This window comes from Misgurnus anguillicaudatus, chromosome 19 (genome assembly GCF_027580225.2).
Source record: "Misgurnus anguillicaudatus chromosome 19, ASM2758022v2, whole genome shotgun sequence".
Taxonomy (NCBI): Eukaryota; Metazoa; Chordata; class Actinopteri; order Cypriniformes; family Cobitidae; genus Misgurnus; species Misgurnus anguillicaudatus.
The window spans coordinates 1183694-1200650 of NC_073355.2; the positions used below are offsets into that span (position 1 = coordinate 1183694).

General features: G+C 37.6%; 1 protein-coding gene across 1 annotated transcript; it reads right to left on the reverse strand.

Annotated features, from left to right (window-relative positions):
* Window positions 1–1799: 1799 nt before the first annotated feature.
* Window positions 1800–10668, reverse strand: syngr2a (synaptogyrin 2a). Its single transcript, XM_073856786.1, has 4 exons — window positions 10455–10668; window positions 5053–5292; window positions 3403–3537; window positions 1800–3176 (listed from the first exon to the last, which is right to left on the reverse strand). Exons 1-4 carry the CDS (start codon window positions 10551–10553, stop codon window positions 2973–2975), a joined length of 678 nt encoding a protein of 225 aa, XP_073712887.1. The 5' UTR covers window positions 10554–10668; the 3' UTR covers window positions 1800–2972.
* Between the last annotated feature and the right edge of the window lie 6289 nt (window positions 10669–16957).

The following is a 16957-nucleotide window of genomic DNA, read 5'->3' on the forward strand; positions in this document are numbered from 1 at the left end:
AATGGGGCCTTTCGTCAAACTTTGGTAAACTTTTGGTATGTTTTTAAGTACATCTGATACTACTGTAAACCACAGAGAAGCCTTTTGTAAGAATTTTTTTGGGGTCAAACCATATTTGCAGCTGAGTATTAAGTAAAGTCCTTCATTGATTGGCGTTGTTCACTAATTTATAAATCATTTCCTAAACTAATTTTCCCCAGGAGTTTAGTTTCATGCACAAATGCATTAAATCAACACAGAATATGATGATTACATCTCTGTTTGGAGAGAAATCAGGTGTTTCATATAAGGAGACATCATTATGACCTGCTCACTGTTGACACATAGGCTACGCTTGACAAAGTAATCATGCTATAATTGCGAATTTCTTCGCATAATATAATATCATATTTCATATAACATTTGCTGAAACTAGGCGGATTATAAACATTTATGCTCCGCACAGTTTATACTACGGGGCAAGTTAACGGTCAGCAGCAGCGATGAATCAAAGCAAACCTGCAAGGACAATTAATGAGTTTGGCTGCGGGTGCTTTGGAAGTTCTTCATTAAACAGCTGACCAAAAATTAATTCATATCTTTGAGTGGACTTATTTATTTACTCATTATGTGAGTACACCACAGTTTTATCAGTATAAAAATTGTGTGTTTTCTTACTGACTGGCATAGACAAATGTGGCCTTTGTAATTTGGAGATTTTGTGGGAAAAGAGTATGTCTTAAAACATGTTTAAATGTTGTTTGGATTAAGGCACAGCACAGCACACTTATTTTGTTTTAAAATGTTCCCTTATGGACAGTCTGAAGTCATAAAAATTGGTTGATACTGTATTTTTCATGGGGAACGTGTAAATCTAATATTAATTTTAATGCTGTGAATTTGGACTGAACATCACACTTCTGTTAAACCATTTGTAAAATAAATTATTGTTCAATAAACGGTGTATAAATTGGATTAACGTATATTAATGTACACTTTATGAGGTGTTTTTAAAAACATGTTCATGTTTTATTTCAGATATCATTAAGTATTTTTATGTGATTTATATTTGTTTTTAATATAATTACATTCATGGTTTATCAAATTCTTATGTATTAAGAACAATAAAAACAATGTAGAGAAAATGGTTTGTTGGTTGATTTTTTATGCACAGGCATCAGAATGTAGAGGTTAGGAGAACCTTCTGGTAAAGTTCCCTGCTGGTTAGTTTAACGTAAATAGAACGTTCCCTTTAGGTTCTGAGACATTTCTGAAAACCATACCTGGAACGTAAATGGAACGTTCTATTTACGTTAAGAAAACTTTCCTGGCTATAACAGCAGGGAATGTTCTTGGGAACTTTACAGCAACCAAAAAAAAAACATTCCTAGAACGTTATGGGAACCAGAAATTTTGAATTTACACTGTTCAAAAGTTGTTTTTTAATAAAATTTAAGTCAGTATGAAAACATAGACTACTTACAGGCTGTGAGTTGGAAGTGGGCGGGATTATGATAATGACCATCATGTCCACGTCAACTGGCCAAGGAAGTAAACTGCCGACAATCCGTGTGTTTGTGCTGTAGTACATCATTGGAGACGATAACTTGCGTCATCGTTTACTTTAGGGTTTGTACCTTTTGCATATCGTTAACATGAACTAATACACACTTACACACACCAAAGAACATGTAAAATCGTGTAGATGATAATAAGAGATCTTTAAAGATATTTAATGTTTAATCTTTACATTTTTCATACCTTGTTTTTAGTTACTTGTATTAAGTCTGTATTAAACAAAATATGACTAATATGTAATATTAGTTAACAATCATGGAATCAAGTTTTTATTGGGCAGTGTTTCATTACAAAACAAGATCATATAGTAATAACTGCTGTTTCAGTAACAGTTGCATAGTAAATGAACGAGAAGAGAAAGCAAGAAGACAGTTTTTGCTTGAATTGAACAATTGAACCTTTGCCTTGATTAAACCCTACTGTATTATTAGACACTAACATAGATTGGTGAGCTATCCCGTTTCAATTCGGTGATATGCTGAAAAAGTGTCAATACATAAATAGATGTGTAGACTTACTTACTACAAGCCCCTTAAAAAGCCCAAGTACTTCAGTAAGAGGTAGAAACCTTGCATCGTATTTGGCCGGACACAAAAGAAGACATTTTAAAGATCACTTGCAGAACAATACACACATAGTGAACTTTATATGAAAGTTAAGCATTTCAAGGTGCATAAAGTTTCACTTACTTATCTGCATTATCAGTGCGCACACAAAACCCATTGTCTTGCACAAATGAAACCCAAGCATTTGTTTACAGTAGTTCATTTTCAATTTCATAACATCACTCCAACTACTCATCAATATCTAATTCAGTCTCGACAAGACTGAAGACAACTTTTAGTATATTTATTTGGCAAATAGGAAAGTCAACATATCCATGTACTATAACAATTATTATAATTTGGCAATGGTGTTGTTTTTAAAGAGTTCCTTTAGCATCTTAGTGTATTTGGCACATTTACACAATTAGTCTGGTTTTGATTGAGTTTTTCCAAGTGCATTTGTTTGGAAACTAACCCACTTCCTAAGAAAATCAAGGTAGTTATTCAGTGCTTGTTCAGCTATGTTAGATGATTGTAAATGTAGGACTGTCTGCCATCTTAATATAAAAACATACAGCTGGAGTCAAATCCATTTAGTGAAAGCCAATTCAGAATAAACCAACAATGAACCTAACAAGTTCATTCTCACTGATGTTAAAAACACAACTGTCCCACTCAAGGATAAGCGTGCGGCAGGTGCTAGAAGCCAAATCAAGTAAAAAATAAATAACTTTCAAGTTCCTGAAAGACCACATGAAACCACACCAGGAACCCAAGTGTCAAACAAAGGCTGGAAAAAACACAAAGTGAAGAATATGAATCAGTCCACACAGATTTGTGTTAAACTGCTTTCTTTAACACTAGTTAGCTTCAGTAAGACGGAGGCTGATACGCTCCTTCTCCTGCAGAACTGTTAGCGAACGGGGACTGCTGGTAACCTTCAGGAGCACCAGGAGGATATGGATACGCAGACGGATAAGGTGAGGTGTGGTCACTGACAGGATCGGTGTAGCCCAGCCCAACGCTGTCCAAGCCCTGACGGTAGTGTTTAAATGCAAACACGGTGAGCAGTGCCTTGAGAAAGAAGGAAGAAATTTCATCAAATCTACCAGAAGAGGGCACTATGACCACAATCACAGTATGGGTTCCATTATACTGTGTAGTAATGCTTAATAATAATCCATCAAATTTCTTCTTTATATTCATTTTATAGCCCTTAAGGAATTATAGTATATAATGTTTTAAATAGTGTTTAGCGTATTTGTAAGTGCAGGATGCCATACAATAACATTGTTCTCACCCAGGTAGCAATGGAGAAGAAGGAGAAGGCCACCACGGCTCGGGCTGCATCGGCGGGGATTCCATCAGTTGTCTGTGTGTTAGACCACTGATTGGCTAGCACACAGAAACACACAAACCACAGAAATGTCCAGACACCAGAGAAGTGAAAGAGAAAATGAAAGTAGATTTTAAAAAAACACTGAAAAACGGCTGTTTGAATCATTAATGAATGTCTGTTAGTTTAAAGGTGCCAAAGAATGCATTGTAATAATCTGTTAAATTGTTCTTTGATATCTACAAAGAAGGTTTGTGACTTTATTAAGTGCAAATATTATCTTTTACATGTTCATTTACAACCCTAGGATTTGTCTTTAGAATGAAATGGTCGATTATTACCTTATTTAAAAGGGTCATGAATAATAATGTGGAGCTCTGCTCTGATTGGCTGTTTCTCCTTCAGTAGCTCTGTGGCTGTTTCTCAATGTCAAGGATACTTCCTTGGCAGGACTGGTCTTTCCAAGTCACTTCCTTCAGAGGCTAGGCAAGGCTCCTCTTTAGAATTTTGAAAACACATAAATGGAACAGGCTAGACTCAGTCCTTGGTTGCAATTCCGAGGATCCTCAACATTGGAACAGTCCTTCGACGGATGTCAATGACGTAGCATCCTCGAAATTCTGGCTTCCGAGGATCCTTCCTTGACATTGAGAAACAGCCACTGTGTGTGTGTGTGTGTGTGTGTGTGTGAGTGGGCCTGGTAATTATCAATTATCAGGATGCCTGTCCCCACAAAGATAGGAATACCAATATTTTTGTGACCTTGTGGGGACATTTTGAGGTCCCCATGAGGAAACAAGCTTATAAATTAAACAGAATTATGTTTATTAAAAATCAAAGGTAGCAGAAAGTTTTCTGTGATGGTTTGGGTTAGAGTTTGGGGAAGGGAATAGAATATACAGTTTGTACAGTATAAAATGCATTGCATCTATGGAATGTCCCCACAAAACATGGAAACCAGAATGTGTGTGTGTAAACAGACGTTATGTTTGAGTCTGTAGATACAAATTTTGAGGAATAATCAATTGTTTGGACGCTTCTGAGTGGTAAGTTTGTGTTTTTTTTTCAGTACGGACTTGCAAAACGTTACTGTAACGTCAATAGTAGAACTTCAGGCTAAACGCTATGGGGGGGTTTCCCGGACTAGCCCTAGACTTAAACACTTTTAAGAGTTCTCCAAACTGAAAACAACTTGCACTTACATATCTTAAAATACGTCAGGCCCCTTTGTTTTACCTCAACATGCAAACAGGTAATGTTTTTAGTAAGGCATGTTTGTTAAAACTAGTCATGTTTCCTAATTAAACTAAGGAGAAACTACTTTATATAAGGAGAAAACAATCGTGTTTGAGGCTCACGGTATGTCATTACCATGTACACAACTCTTATTATTCATCTATGCTTAGATAAATACAATTTAACATTCTAATGCACCTTTAAAAATAACAACATTATTATTTCTGCGAATGTGACTCTGCTGAAAGTACTTCAACAATATACAATAGCTAATATTGCATAAAATCACAGGCAAAGATCAGATTGTGGTTCTAGATGAATAACATGAGTGGGGTCAAATGAAATTATCACTATCTGCTTAATTCATTTCAAAATCTTACCAGAGAAAACAAGATCACTCAGGACAACGTATTTTCTTTCGTTGGCATTGCTGATCTGAGGGAGATATGCATCCAGCACAATAAAGATAACACAGGCCAGGAAAGCTAGAATTCCAATAAAAGTACCATAACTGCAAGCACTGTCATTTTGATTGAAAATACATTTAGTGTCCGCTCCAGTTGATTCATTGATGTAGCCTTCAGAAATTAGGGTAGCAAACACTACTATTGAGAAGATCTGTGATGGAAATAAGTCAACAGAATTTCTTTAGTTAGGCATTATCACAAACACACACAACAAAAAAATGTGATGTCCACGTATGTGAACATCCAGGTCTTAGGAGTTTAAAAGCACTGTCAATTCAAATGCTATAGACCATTCATCTTACATCTTCTACATATGAAGAGTTTGCTTCCAAAATGCATATTTACCGCCAAAATCATTATTGTATCTGGTCAGTATTAAAAAGTAAATTCTTAATTTTACGCAAAATCCAATATCTGCCGTGTTATTCAGTCACATTTTCTCCCTTTTTTCCTAACCGTGACAAACGTCACTCTTCCTTCTCTGCAGAATGCAATAAATCTGCTTCACAAATCACAGCGCACAATTCCATGCAACAACAAACAATGGCAGCGCTCTGAATACACACGCAATCCTAGTTTTCCTCATCTACTTTGTACTTCGTGATCAAACAAACAAAAACAAAATAATACTTTTGATGGCATTGATAAACCTGTGGTGGTTTTCTGTGGTGGGGAAGAAACGTAAGCCATCGAAATCGAATAATTTACGTGAGAGGCACTCAGGCAAAGGAAAATGCAAGCTTCTGTCATGCTAACACATTGACCCCAGGTGAACTTATGAAAAACTTTACATTATTTTACTCGAAGTCAACAAAATCGAACAGGACCAAAACATTTTACAGCTGATTGCTGTCAAAAAAGTTTAGCGACGACGTCCCAAGGATGACAGCAGCAATGACAGTGTTCTTAATATGACATTGTAATAAGAAGTGTTTTGATCAGGGCTTTGAACCAGTTTTTTTCCCAATTGGTTCGTTCCAAACAGAAACAGTATTTTAACGTTTCAGGTGTTCGGTTCAACCCTAAAATTGATGTTCCTGAACCGGTTAGAAAAAAAAAAGTTCCTGAACCGGTTAATAACGTTCCATGTCAGCTGTGGGACATACAAATAAGGACATTAAACTTATTAGTCTACATAATTTTCCTTAAGTCTCTATGTTGTCATCAAACATTAAAAAAGGCTACATTATGTCATCTGTAATTCTGACATGCCTACATTTGTTGAGTGCACTTAAACACGCACACACACACAGACGGAGGATGAATTCCAAATGGCGCTTCGGGAAGAAGATGCAGCATAAACAGTCGCTCCACATAACGTGAAAATTATGTTGTTTTTCAGTGCTTTATTCACCAAATGTATTTTAATGGACTACAGTATGAGACACAGTAGTGCAACTCTCTCTCAAGTTTATACATCAAGAGTTCTGATCTTTGAAGGGCATAGGGATAATCACGTTTGATTGGAGTTGGACCGGACACATTCAACCGCATGTGCGTCTGTGAGTAAAGAAAATTGCTCACTTTAGCGCATTTTTGTGGTTAAATTGTTTAAAATCACTTAAGTGTTAACATTTGCAAGCCTTTGAAACATGTGCAAATCATCAAATTTTTGCGTATTAATCCACGAATCGCATGCGAGACGAACCGTGGGTCGTGATATGTCCGGAATGGATCACGGATCAACTGTGATACGTTACACCACTAATTAGTATTAAAAAAAAAAAACATCTTTCTAACGCGTTACTCCCATCAACTAAATGAATATAACATGACAAAGATAAATGCACATTTGAAAATTTAAAGGGATAGTTCGGCCAAAAACGACACCAAACCCATGATTTACTCACCCCCAAGCTGTCCGAGTTGCATATGTCCATCGTTTTTCAGACAAACACATTTTCGGATATTTTAGAAAATATTTTAGATCTTTCTGTTGATTGGGTGTGATGTTGCGGGGTCCAGCGGTGGTCCGCGACCTTCAAGTCCAAAAAAGTGCGTCCACCCCTCACAAACCAAATCCAAACGGCTCCAGGACGACAAACAAAGGCCCGTGGGCAATCCGCGCGGTGCTGCTGCAGAAATATCCATATTCAAAACGCCATCAACGTCACAAACTACCTTCCGGCAGCGCCGCCATCCTAGACTCAGTAGAGAGTATTAGCGTAGTGTACGCACTTTTCTTAGTGACGTATGACAAATTCGGAGGGCGGGGGCACAGAGCAGCAGCAGATAAAGTCTGTACGCTGCGTAAGCTCTCATCCTGAATGCGCATCACTCTACGTGGGCGGCGCTACCGGAAGGAAGTTAGTTACGTTAATAACATTTTAAATATGGATATTTCTACAACAACACCGCACGGATTACCCACAGAAGACCTTTGTTTATCATCCTGGAGCCGTTTGGATTTAATTTGTGAAGGATGGACGCACTTTTTTTGGACTTGAAGGTCGTGGACTATTGCTGGACCCCGTAACATTACATTTAATCAACAGAAAGATCTAAAATATTTTCTAAAATATTCGAAAATGTGTTTGTCTGAAAAACGATGGACATATGCAACTCGGACAGCTTGGGGGTGAGTAAATCATGGGTTTAATATCGTTTTTGGCCGAACTATCCCTTTAATGTAAGGGAAATGTCATTTTGTACATTCTGTAATCTAATGCGATGTTGTTCTTGTTCATGATGACATTTTCTTTTCTTGTTGTTGTAATTAAAGGCAGGGTAGGCAGGAATCATCTAAAAGGCCTTTTTGCAGATTTGTTTGAACTGTCTTTGTATACAGATACATAATCAAAATGCAAGTACTCTAAAAAAGAGAGTACAAAACTCGAGTGTCTGTAGACCTCTCACGACTGCCCCAAACACAGCTAATTATTTCCATTCGGGACGAAACAAATGATTAGCTTGCGCGAATATCACTCTCTCTCGCTACCATGGCACCATCCGTTGCTGTGGGATCTGCCCAGACATGCGCACACCCGATTGATTTGAACGTGCACGAGGCACTCTAGGAAGAGCAAAATGGCAGAGAAAGTGCTTTCAGAACTCACAGAAAGTGCATATCCAGTCAGCGAAGGCAAACAAGGCAAAAAAAATAAATAAACAAAGCAATCAAACGAGAGTAAATATCACGTGGCTTTTCCTCGAGTCGATGATGTGGTAGCGGTATTGTCTGCGGAGTGTAGTCCTCATCAGAGTCAACAATGCTTTCATCACGGAAACTCTTCCATGCAAAACACTAGCTTAATAGTGAGTACTAAAAGCCATCCTATCTGTTTATATTCCTAGTGATAAAGTTAGGTGTATTATTACATGTGATTGTGACATGATGTTATTACATGCACCGCGCTCCTTCCTCTCCGCTTGTCTGAGGTAGCAAAGCTGTCGGTGTCGCGCGTTCATGTGTTCTGGGGGCGTGGCTTTAGAAGAAACCCAGAAGGGAGGGGGTGGAGTGAATGGAAAAATGAGCTGTGTTTAAAACAGTGGTGAGAGGTCCACAGACACTGGACTTCCATACTCTCTTTTTCAGAGTACCTACATTTCACTATGTATTGATATATAAAGACAGTTTAAACAAATTTGTAAAAAAGTTTTTTTAGATAATTCCTGCCTATCCTGCCTTCAATTTATAGCATTCACAAGATGACCTGTTGAATTCATTTTGGGAGTGATGACTGACTGAATGTATTTTTGATCCAGTACCTGTATACAGTATATGGTATTAGTATTGACCAAATTCAGATGCTGTCATATGCCGATCAACTTACTTAAAAAATATCTTTTATATTGACTCAACAGATTTATAGCATTTTGAGAAAAAAACCTTGTCATGGACATTGCATTTTGTGAAAAAAATAATCAGTTTTTATAATAAATCTTTGAAAATCAAATTATGGATTAGAATTTGTAATGTTTTTATAACCTAAAGATGCTATGTGAAAGTTTGTAACAGAAAATAGTGGTTTTCATCTTGTCACTTTCTTGGTATAGAAAACATGTTTTTACCAAAATTAGTCAAAATGGGTTTTTTTGTGTTTTGGAACCAAACTCTTCATATATTACCATGTATTCTATGTCATCTTTCTATACAGCTGTTTCTTATGTCTTGACTGTTTTTGTGCCACAGAAATTTCTTGCAGAAGTGACCAAACAGATCAAGGTTAACTTTAGCAGTTCACAGATGCAGTAACTATACAATAACAGTAATTTATGTTTTTTTAATATCTGTGGTTCACATCATCACAGCTCAGGAGAAGTCCAGGAGAATAATTAACATTTGTTTGAAAGACAGATGCTTTGCTTGCACAGCACACCCTGAAAGTGTACACGGTTACACATGAACACTGACATCACGAGTCATGACAATGGTGATCCACAGAAACACATACAATCTTTACTAGAGTCTAACCTGAGATATGATGCGAAAGGCAGCAGTTTGTTTGTTAGGCTGGGTTCGCAGGCTGGTTTTAGTTTGTTAAGCTGGGTTAGTGAGGGATTCTAAAGTCTCATAATAATCATGCATCAAAATTTGATTTCAATCTATAACATGATCTCACTCACTATATTAAAGAGATCAAGTTGATATTTTTACAGAATGCTTTTTACATCATGTAGAATGATTTTATGTAGAAAGCTGTGTCACATTTATATATGTTGATGATCTAAAGCAGCATTTCCCAACCCTGTTCCAGGAGGCACACCAACAGTGCACATTTTGCACATTTCCCACATCTTGACCAGATTAATTCCCATCTTGATATCTCTATCAATGAGTCGATGAGTGGAGTCAGAGGTGTTTGTATAGGAAGAGTTGTGTAAAATGTGTAGTGTTGTAGTAGTGCCTCCTACAGGAAACACTAATCTGCCTTCAGAAGTAAATGGCCATTAGGAAAGAGACTGAACACACCATTGCTGCCATCTCCAGGTACATTACAACTCAGCAGACGGTTACTTTAGTTATTCAAACCAAAGCTGGACATTATGATCTGAATCCTCTCTGTTGTCATTTTAAATTTAAAAACAAATGTGAATTTGTGATATTTTGGGGTGTAATAGAGTAACATTTCCACAATTTAAGTGTAAAGTCCTGAACACACAAACAAAACTAGCTGCATTTCACCAAATGTATTAAAAAGTGTGATGTCACTCCTGCTGAGTCACGTGTCACAGATCTGAGCAAACTTTCTACCATATGCTCTGCTGTGTTGCGCGATTCGTTTCTTTAACAAATGCTACAGTTTCAGAAATGTCTCTATAAACCTGTCCGTCTGGTACTAGGACTAGTTAGTTAACGATTAGTGATCTCACCCAACTGAAAATCCGCACGATCGTCTGCGGCTGTTTAATAAAGCTCCTGAAATCAAAAGCTCCGCCGGCCAGCGAAGCCCCGTACGCGCTGTTGTCCATCGCTGTCGGTGTTTATTTCGGTGTTCGTGTCTTTATGTGTCAGATCTTCAGCGGCGGAGAGTTTGATCCTCTGCTGTTTACTTTTACACTTGTTTCCTGAAAGCAGCGCGCCGCCCTTCAAGGAAGTACACGTCACGAGTTACTCGGTAACATACTACTCTAATAAGCCGGACATCCAGTCAGTCACAATATTCACTATAAACTTTTCATCACCTGTGCTCACCACTGAAAATCTTTAGTGTCTCCTGTGCGGGGCTAGCTGTCGCAATGACCATTTACGATCATATCTGAAGATTTATTTGTTTCATCTGTCTATGGAGATTAGTCCGAACCCACCAAACATCCCTGCTGAAGAAAAAAAAAATAGAAACCATTACAGAAATTCGAATGGTTTTCATTACAAACCATTACCAAAAGTAGTGTGTTTTGGGCACATTCCAATATGATTTATTAGTTTGTATAGGTTTCCATTACAATTTGTATTGGTCTTTATTTACACTTTTGATGGTTTTGTATTGGTTCTGATGGTTCCATTACAAGTTTGTATTGGTCTTTATTTACACATATTTAATGGTTTCCATTACAGTTTTGTATTGATCCTTAATGGTATCCAATAAACAAAATGCCACCAATAGAAGGAAACAAATTACCAAGAGACCCACTATGACCATTACAGTTTTCTAAAGAAACCACTAAATTTATTGAAGTCATAATCCAGATGGCATTTCAACATTGATTCACTGTTGAATCAACGTCAGGGACCAACATTGAATTACCTTTTGGTTTTGCAAATTGAAACAACGTTGATTCTGTTATGTTGTTTCAATGATGTAACACTTTCAACATGGAGGAATTTCAACTTCCTATTTGTTTTAACTCTAAATAAAGATTTTTACTTTACACTGCAACTCATGCAATGTTTTCAGTGCATTTATCAAATAAATGCAACTTGCTGCTCATAACTTACAGTACAACCCCATTCTTAAAACGAAACACCTGAAGTAGGTAAAGTTTGAATGTGTACAAATATGACGGCACATGCCTAACCTTTATAAATAAACATGAAAGCAGCTGCTAAAATTTATCTTATATAGATAAAACACATTCTTTCAAATAGTTAGGTTTCCAGTTAGTAGTGTAGAAGTGGAAAATTCCAAATATAGAATAAAAACATAAATATGAAAACAAAATCATAATTAAAAGTCATTGAATAGAAAACCTTTTTTATTCAAGGAAAACGGCAAATATTAATTTTGTTGTTGGTTTAGCTGAGAGTCTTCTTATGGCCGCCAACACCCATCCATTCTGTACTTAAAATATGATGACAGTATCTAAAGAGCAAAAACAATCACAGGTTATTTGATTGTCAAAAATGCTGTATTTTTAGCCCATGTATAAAAAAATCTTGTTATTGTAAGGGCAAGATGTGTTTTTTTATTTTCTGACTAGAAACATAGCATAGCCATCTGATGAAGGAAGAAAGGTGTTGTGTTTATAAATGTGACATGAGCTTCTTGTTAGCAGACATCCTGACCTGATCAAAAACTTTTGATTAGAAGATGTCTTATTTTTAATATACGTTTTACAAACTTACCACAGGTCATCTGGCAAAGCAAAGACTTATGAAACAGCATCTTCCCAAATCTCCTCTTCAGGCTCATCTTAATGTATCTATCATGGCATTTGATAAAGTTATAAAAAGGAAAACATATTTCATTAGTATAGAAACATAAATGAAATTGGTTAGAAATACAAAAAAAAAAAAACTGTGGCCCAAGTCCAACTTTTAAAGGAATTAAGAATGTTTCCATTTTTTGTCATGACACTACTTCATTACGTTTAGAAGGGTACTGATTTGGGCATCTGGAAAGTCACATGATTCCACCTCTGTGTATTTTATCACACCTCTTCAAATTGCACGCCGATTTGCCTACAATATAAAACACATAATAACATAGAAAAACAAGCCATAGCCCCTTAAAAAAAAAACATAAATTGTGAAATACAAAACACTGCATCTTAATTATTAGGATTACAATTTTTGATCTGAATACAATTCAAAACAAATACTAAATGCATTGTAAGGTTGTAGGGGAGGTTATAGATGCTTCACAATAAAAAGGTCAACTATTGGTTTCCATTACAACATGGTAGCTTGGTGGTGCATTACAATGGTGGATGATAGTTTTAATTTAAAATTTTAATTGAATCCTTTCAAAAGTGATGTTTAAAACCATAGTACATAAAGATATGAAGAAAGAAATGCTGTTATGTACACAACAACAACAAAGACCCATTTTGTCTGTCAGTATGAAGCCATCTTTATAACTTGCATCAACATCCACTCTAAACTATGAATGAACTTCTGGCTCTGTCTACTAAAAAAACAAAGGGTTTGAAACATGTACATATATTATCCACTTTATTTGAATTATTTTCAAATGTGGAAGTAAGTCACGTGACGTATTTCCCTTCTTTGTGCAATATGTCAATTTCAATAGCTAGCCCGTAGAAAACAGTGTAGTGGGAGCATGCATAAAACATGATTTAAACAGTTATGGTGAATATTTACTACACCTGCCATCGACAAACCAGTGTGCACCAGAAGTGGCCTGATAGATCATATGGGGGTGGTTTCCTGCACAGGGATTAGACAAGTCCTAGACTAAAATAAATATAAGAGCTGTGCAAACTGAAAACAACTTGCACTGACATATCTTAAAATGCATCAGTGCCCTTTGCTTTGCCTCAAAATGCACACCAGTAATGTTTTTAGTAAGGCATGTTTGTTAAAACTAGTTATATTTCCTACTTAAACTAAGGCCTAGTCCTGGTTAAGATATGTCTGCGAAACCACCCCATGAAGATATATTCAATCATTTCATGTTGTTGTTCAGGGTGACGGGTCTTCAATGTGCAAATATTAAAGCACATGGGCATATCAGTATCTTTACAATGGGAAAGTCAGTTGAGTGTTTGTACAAGGAATAAATCAAGACTTTGTGTTTTTAACATTTTCAGGCGATGGTTTAAAATGTCACACTACTTTACTACTCAGACTACTTTAGATGACAGAAAAAATATTTACTGAATATTCATGTATAATAATAATAAAGAAAAATTAGGAAAATGATGTGTCCATGCCTGATGTTCTCATCCTCCGCAACACTTTTTGAGAACAGTTTAAGCACACATACAGAATTTTAATAAAGTTTGATTTTGAGTGACCAAGCACATGGACCAGTTACTTCAAGATGGCTACCAGGTAAGATCATTTTTTTACAGTTAATTTGAAATATTGTCTTGTCAGAATGCTTACACGACATTTTGATTATCATTACCGCAACAGATGCTTATTAAATGTTAATTTAATTAATAGAAGCATAATAATTTGATTTTAAATGCATGTGCAGAATCTCCAAATTATGTTCTTTCAGGTTTGTCATGTCATTTTGAAAATATGTCAGTGTTGATGTTTTCTGACTGTTACGGTAATGAGATTTTTTAGGACTAATTTTTTAAATTATGTTACACAAAGTGTTAAATGATAAGTACAAGTTTTAAAATTAATGTTCCCATTTACTCCAGACTTTGTTTTTCAATGTCTGGTGGGAAAAAAAAGTAAATTTAAGCAATTTTTACATTTTCATGCTTGACATTTTTAAAACCAAGTTTTCGTGAGAATCACCCCACCATTGTTTCCTACATTATTTTCCTATATTTCCCTAATGACAATGATAAACCAGTACTGAGAAATTCACGAGTTCACACTTACAAATAATTCAGAACAGAGTTATTAATATGCGTATTTGGCGTGCTGTCCGAGGAGAGGGCTCCGAGCTCGTTAATGGACTGAGCCCGGAGCGCTTCCTGGCGGGGAGAGGGTTCCGGGCTCAGCCTTAGGCCCGAACCCAGAACAATCCCCCCTGTTCTGGTTAGTAAGTAGACTATGCAATCGTGCGGAGAAGGGGAGGTGGAGGGATGCTGAAACTATCGAGGAATGAGGGTGAGTTGGTTTCCAGTCTATATAGGTTTCTGTTGATGCCGATCAGGTGGATAGCTGATTGCTGATTGTCAACAGCTGGTCATAGTTGAGGTGATTAGGTTGATTATTTGAACGTGTTCCTCCCGAACTTTGTTAATTAAACATCATCAAGTATCAGGTGTTTTTAAAAAGCCACTCTCACTTCTCACCTTTGAAGTTTCTTTTGTTTGTGTGTCATTCTGTTTCTGACCTGACAACCCTTGGCTTCCTGTTTCTTGTTCAATCCTGACAATATATAAAAATATGTTAATGCATACACTTGCATAATGCATTTAAGTATAGATCTTTTGCGAGTCGACGTCACAGATAAGTCACGCGCGCAATGTGGTGGCAGAAAAACAGTGGAAATGAATGAGACACGAGTGTAACGAACAATATAACTCACTAGAAAATGTCTTGTTGGGCTGTTGAGTGTCAGAATAGGAATGCCAAAATAGATGACCTTCATTTTTATAGTATACCGTCATCGAAGACACCATTTGAAGATAAACGTAGGTGTTTATAAACCCTCAACCGGACAGACTGGAGTGATGAAATCATCTAAAAATATTTTAATCATTTGAATAGAAAAAAATTAGAGAAGATATCCGGTGTTCTGTCAAAGTCTGTTCCCTCTATGTGTTTCTTATAGCGTTTTCATCACGTTACGTTTATAATTTATTTAGAAAGATTAAAGATTTGAATGAGTTCATAATATCAATAATATTACCATTTATTAAAGTTTTCATATTTTTTGTTTTCTATTACTTCTTTTTACCTTCTATCTTAGCCTATGTCTTCTTCCTGTTTGTTCTAAATTATGGTGTTTACTAATAAATATATAAACATAGCACACACACACACACACACACACACACACTGTCATGACTTGGGTCTTTCGACTGTTCTGTTTCTTTTGTTTTTGTTCTGTGTGTGTGTGTTTTGTGTTTTGACAGTTCTCACGTGCGCGTCTGCCACCTGATTGATCTAATCATCACTGATTTCATTCACCTGCGACACCCACCTGTTTCTCATTTGTCTCCCCATTCGTTTGGTATTTAAGCTCTTTGTGTTTTGTTGCTCCTTGCGAGTTCGTCATTGTTATGTTGCTTAAGTCTTGTCATGTCGTGTTCGCCGTTTTTGTTGGATTTATATATTTTTGAGCTTTTTGTCTTTTTTGCCATTTTTTGCTCTGCCTGCTCTGTCTGCTTTCTCTCTTTCACCACTCATTAGGACTACAGCACCTCCGCTCCTCTCCGCTTCAATGGATTATTACTCCTCTCTCTCTGCCCTGCCGGTCTCTCGTGTGTGGCCGTTGCCCTGTTGCACTGAGTGAGCACCTCTTCGCCACTCTGCTGTACCTATCGGACTTCATGCTGTGCGCTGTCCAGAGTACTGGTAATCCCTGCTGTCCAGCAGCACTGTGACGGATCGTTTGGTGTCCAGCCATCAGCCGGCTATACTGCCGTGTTGTCATCTCTTCTCTCTCCAATTCGAATCGGTGGTTTCCCTACATCGCGCGGGACGCGCGATCTCCAGTGCACGTCTGAGACTTCTATGTCATCACTGCGGCAGAGAACTTTGGACAGTTTTCTTGGACTATTATGACCGGCAGAGCGGTGGTTTGATCCCCCGAGAGTGTTTCCAGTTTTTTCTCCCTGGCTAGCCCAGTGGTTTTTCTCTGTCTATTATTTGATCTTTATTAAACGTTTGAGTTATCTGCAATTGGATCCTTGCCTCTGTGTGTTTTATACGAGCCCTGACAGACGAACTCGCCACAGATGGATCCAGTGGATGCTGAAAACGTACGCTCTGCTCTGGCACAACAAGGGGCATGGCTGGGGCAGCAGGATGCCCAGCTCACTTCTACATCGCGGGAGGTGGAACGCCTTGCCGCTCGAGTTTCCAATACCAACACTCAGCTCGAATGCTTGCGGTTGGAGGGTTCCATTCCTTACCATTCGTCTGATCCTGAGCCCCATGTTACCAATCCACCCACATACGACAGAGATCCTAATGCCTGCCGGTCATTTTTGTCCCAGTGCTCCCTGATTTTCTCTCTCCAACCCCGCAGATACGCCGCGGAGGAGACGCGAGTGGCATACGTCATCACTTTGCTGACCGGCAGGGCGAGAGAGTGGGCTATGGTGGTCTGGAATGCTCGATCTTCTTTCTGTCAGACTTTTGAGGATTTTCGTTTGGAGATGTTGAAACTATTTGATCGGTCAGCTCAGGGAGAAGTGGCCGCAGCTCATCTGGTCCATCTGGTGCAGGGTGGTCACACTGTCACGGATAATTCCATCCAGTTCCAGACGTTGGCGGCGATGTGTGGTTGGAATGAGACGGCTCTTCGGGCTCAGTTTGTAGAGGGATTAAGAGA

Excerpts from the sequence above, each read along its gene's own strand:
- syngr2a (XM_073856786.1), bottom strand. The coding sequence starts at position 10,553 with ATGGACAACAGCGCGTACGGGGCTTCGCTGGCCGGCGGAGCTTTTGAT. Across the intron at positions 5,293-10,454 it reads TCGTGCGGATTTTCAGTTGG|ATCTTCTCAATAGTAGTGTT; the intron begins GTGAGATCACTA and ends TTTCCATCACAG. Across the intron at positions 3,538-5,052 it reads GTGATCTTGTTTTCTCTGGT|GTCTGGACATTTCTGTGGTT; the intron begins AAGATTTTGAAA and ends CACTTCTCTGGT.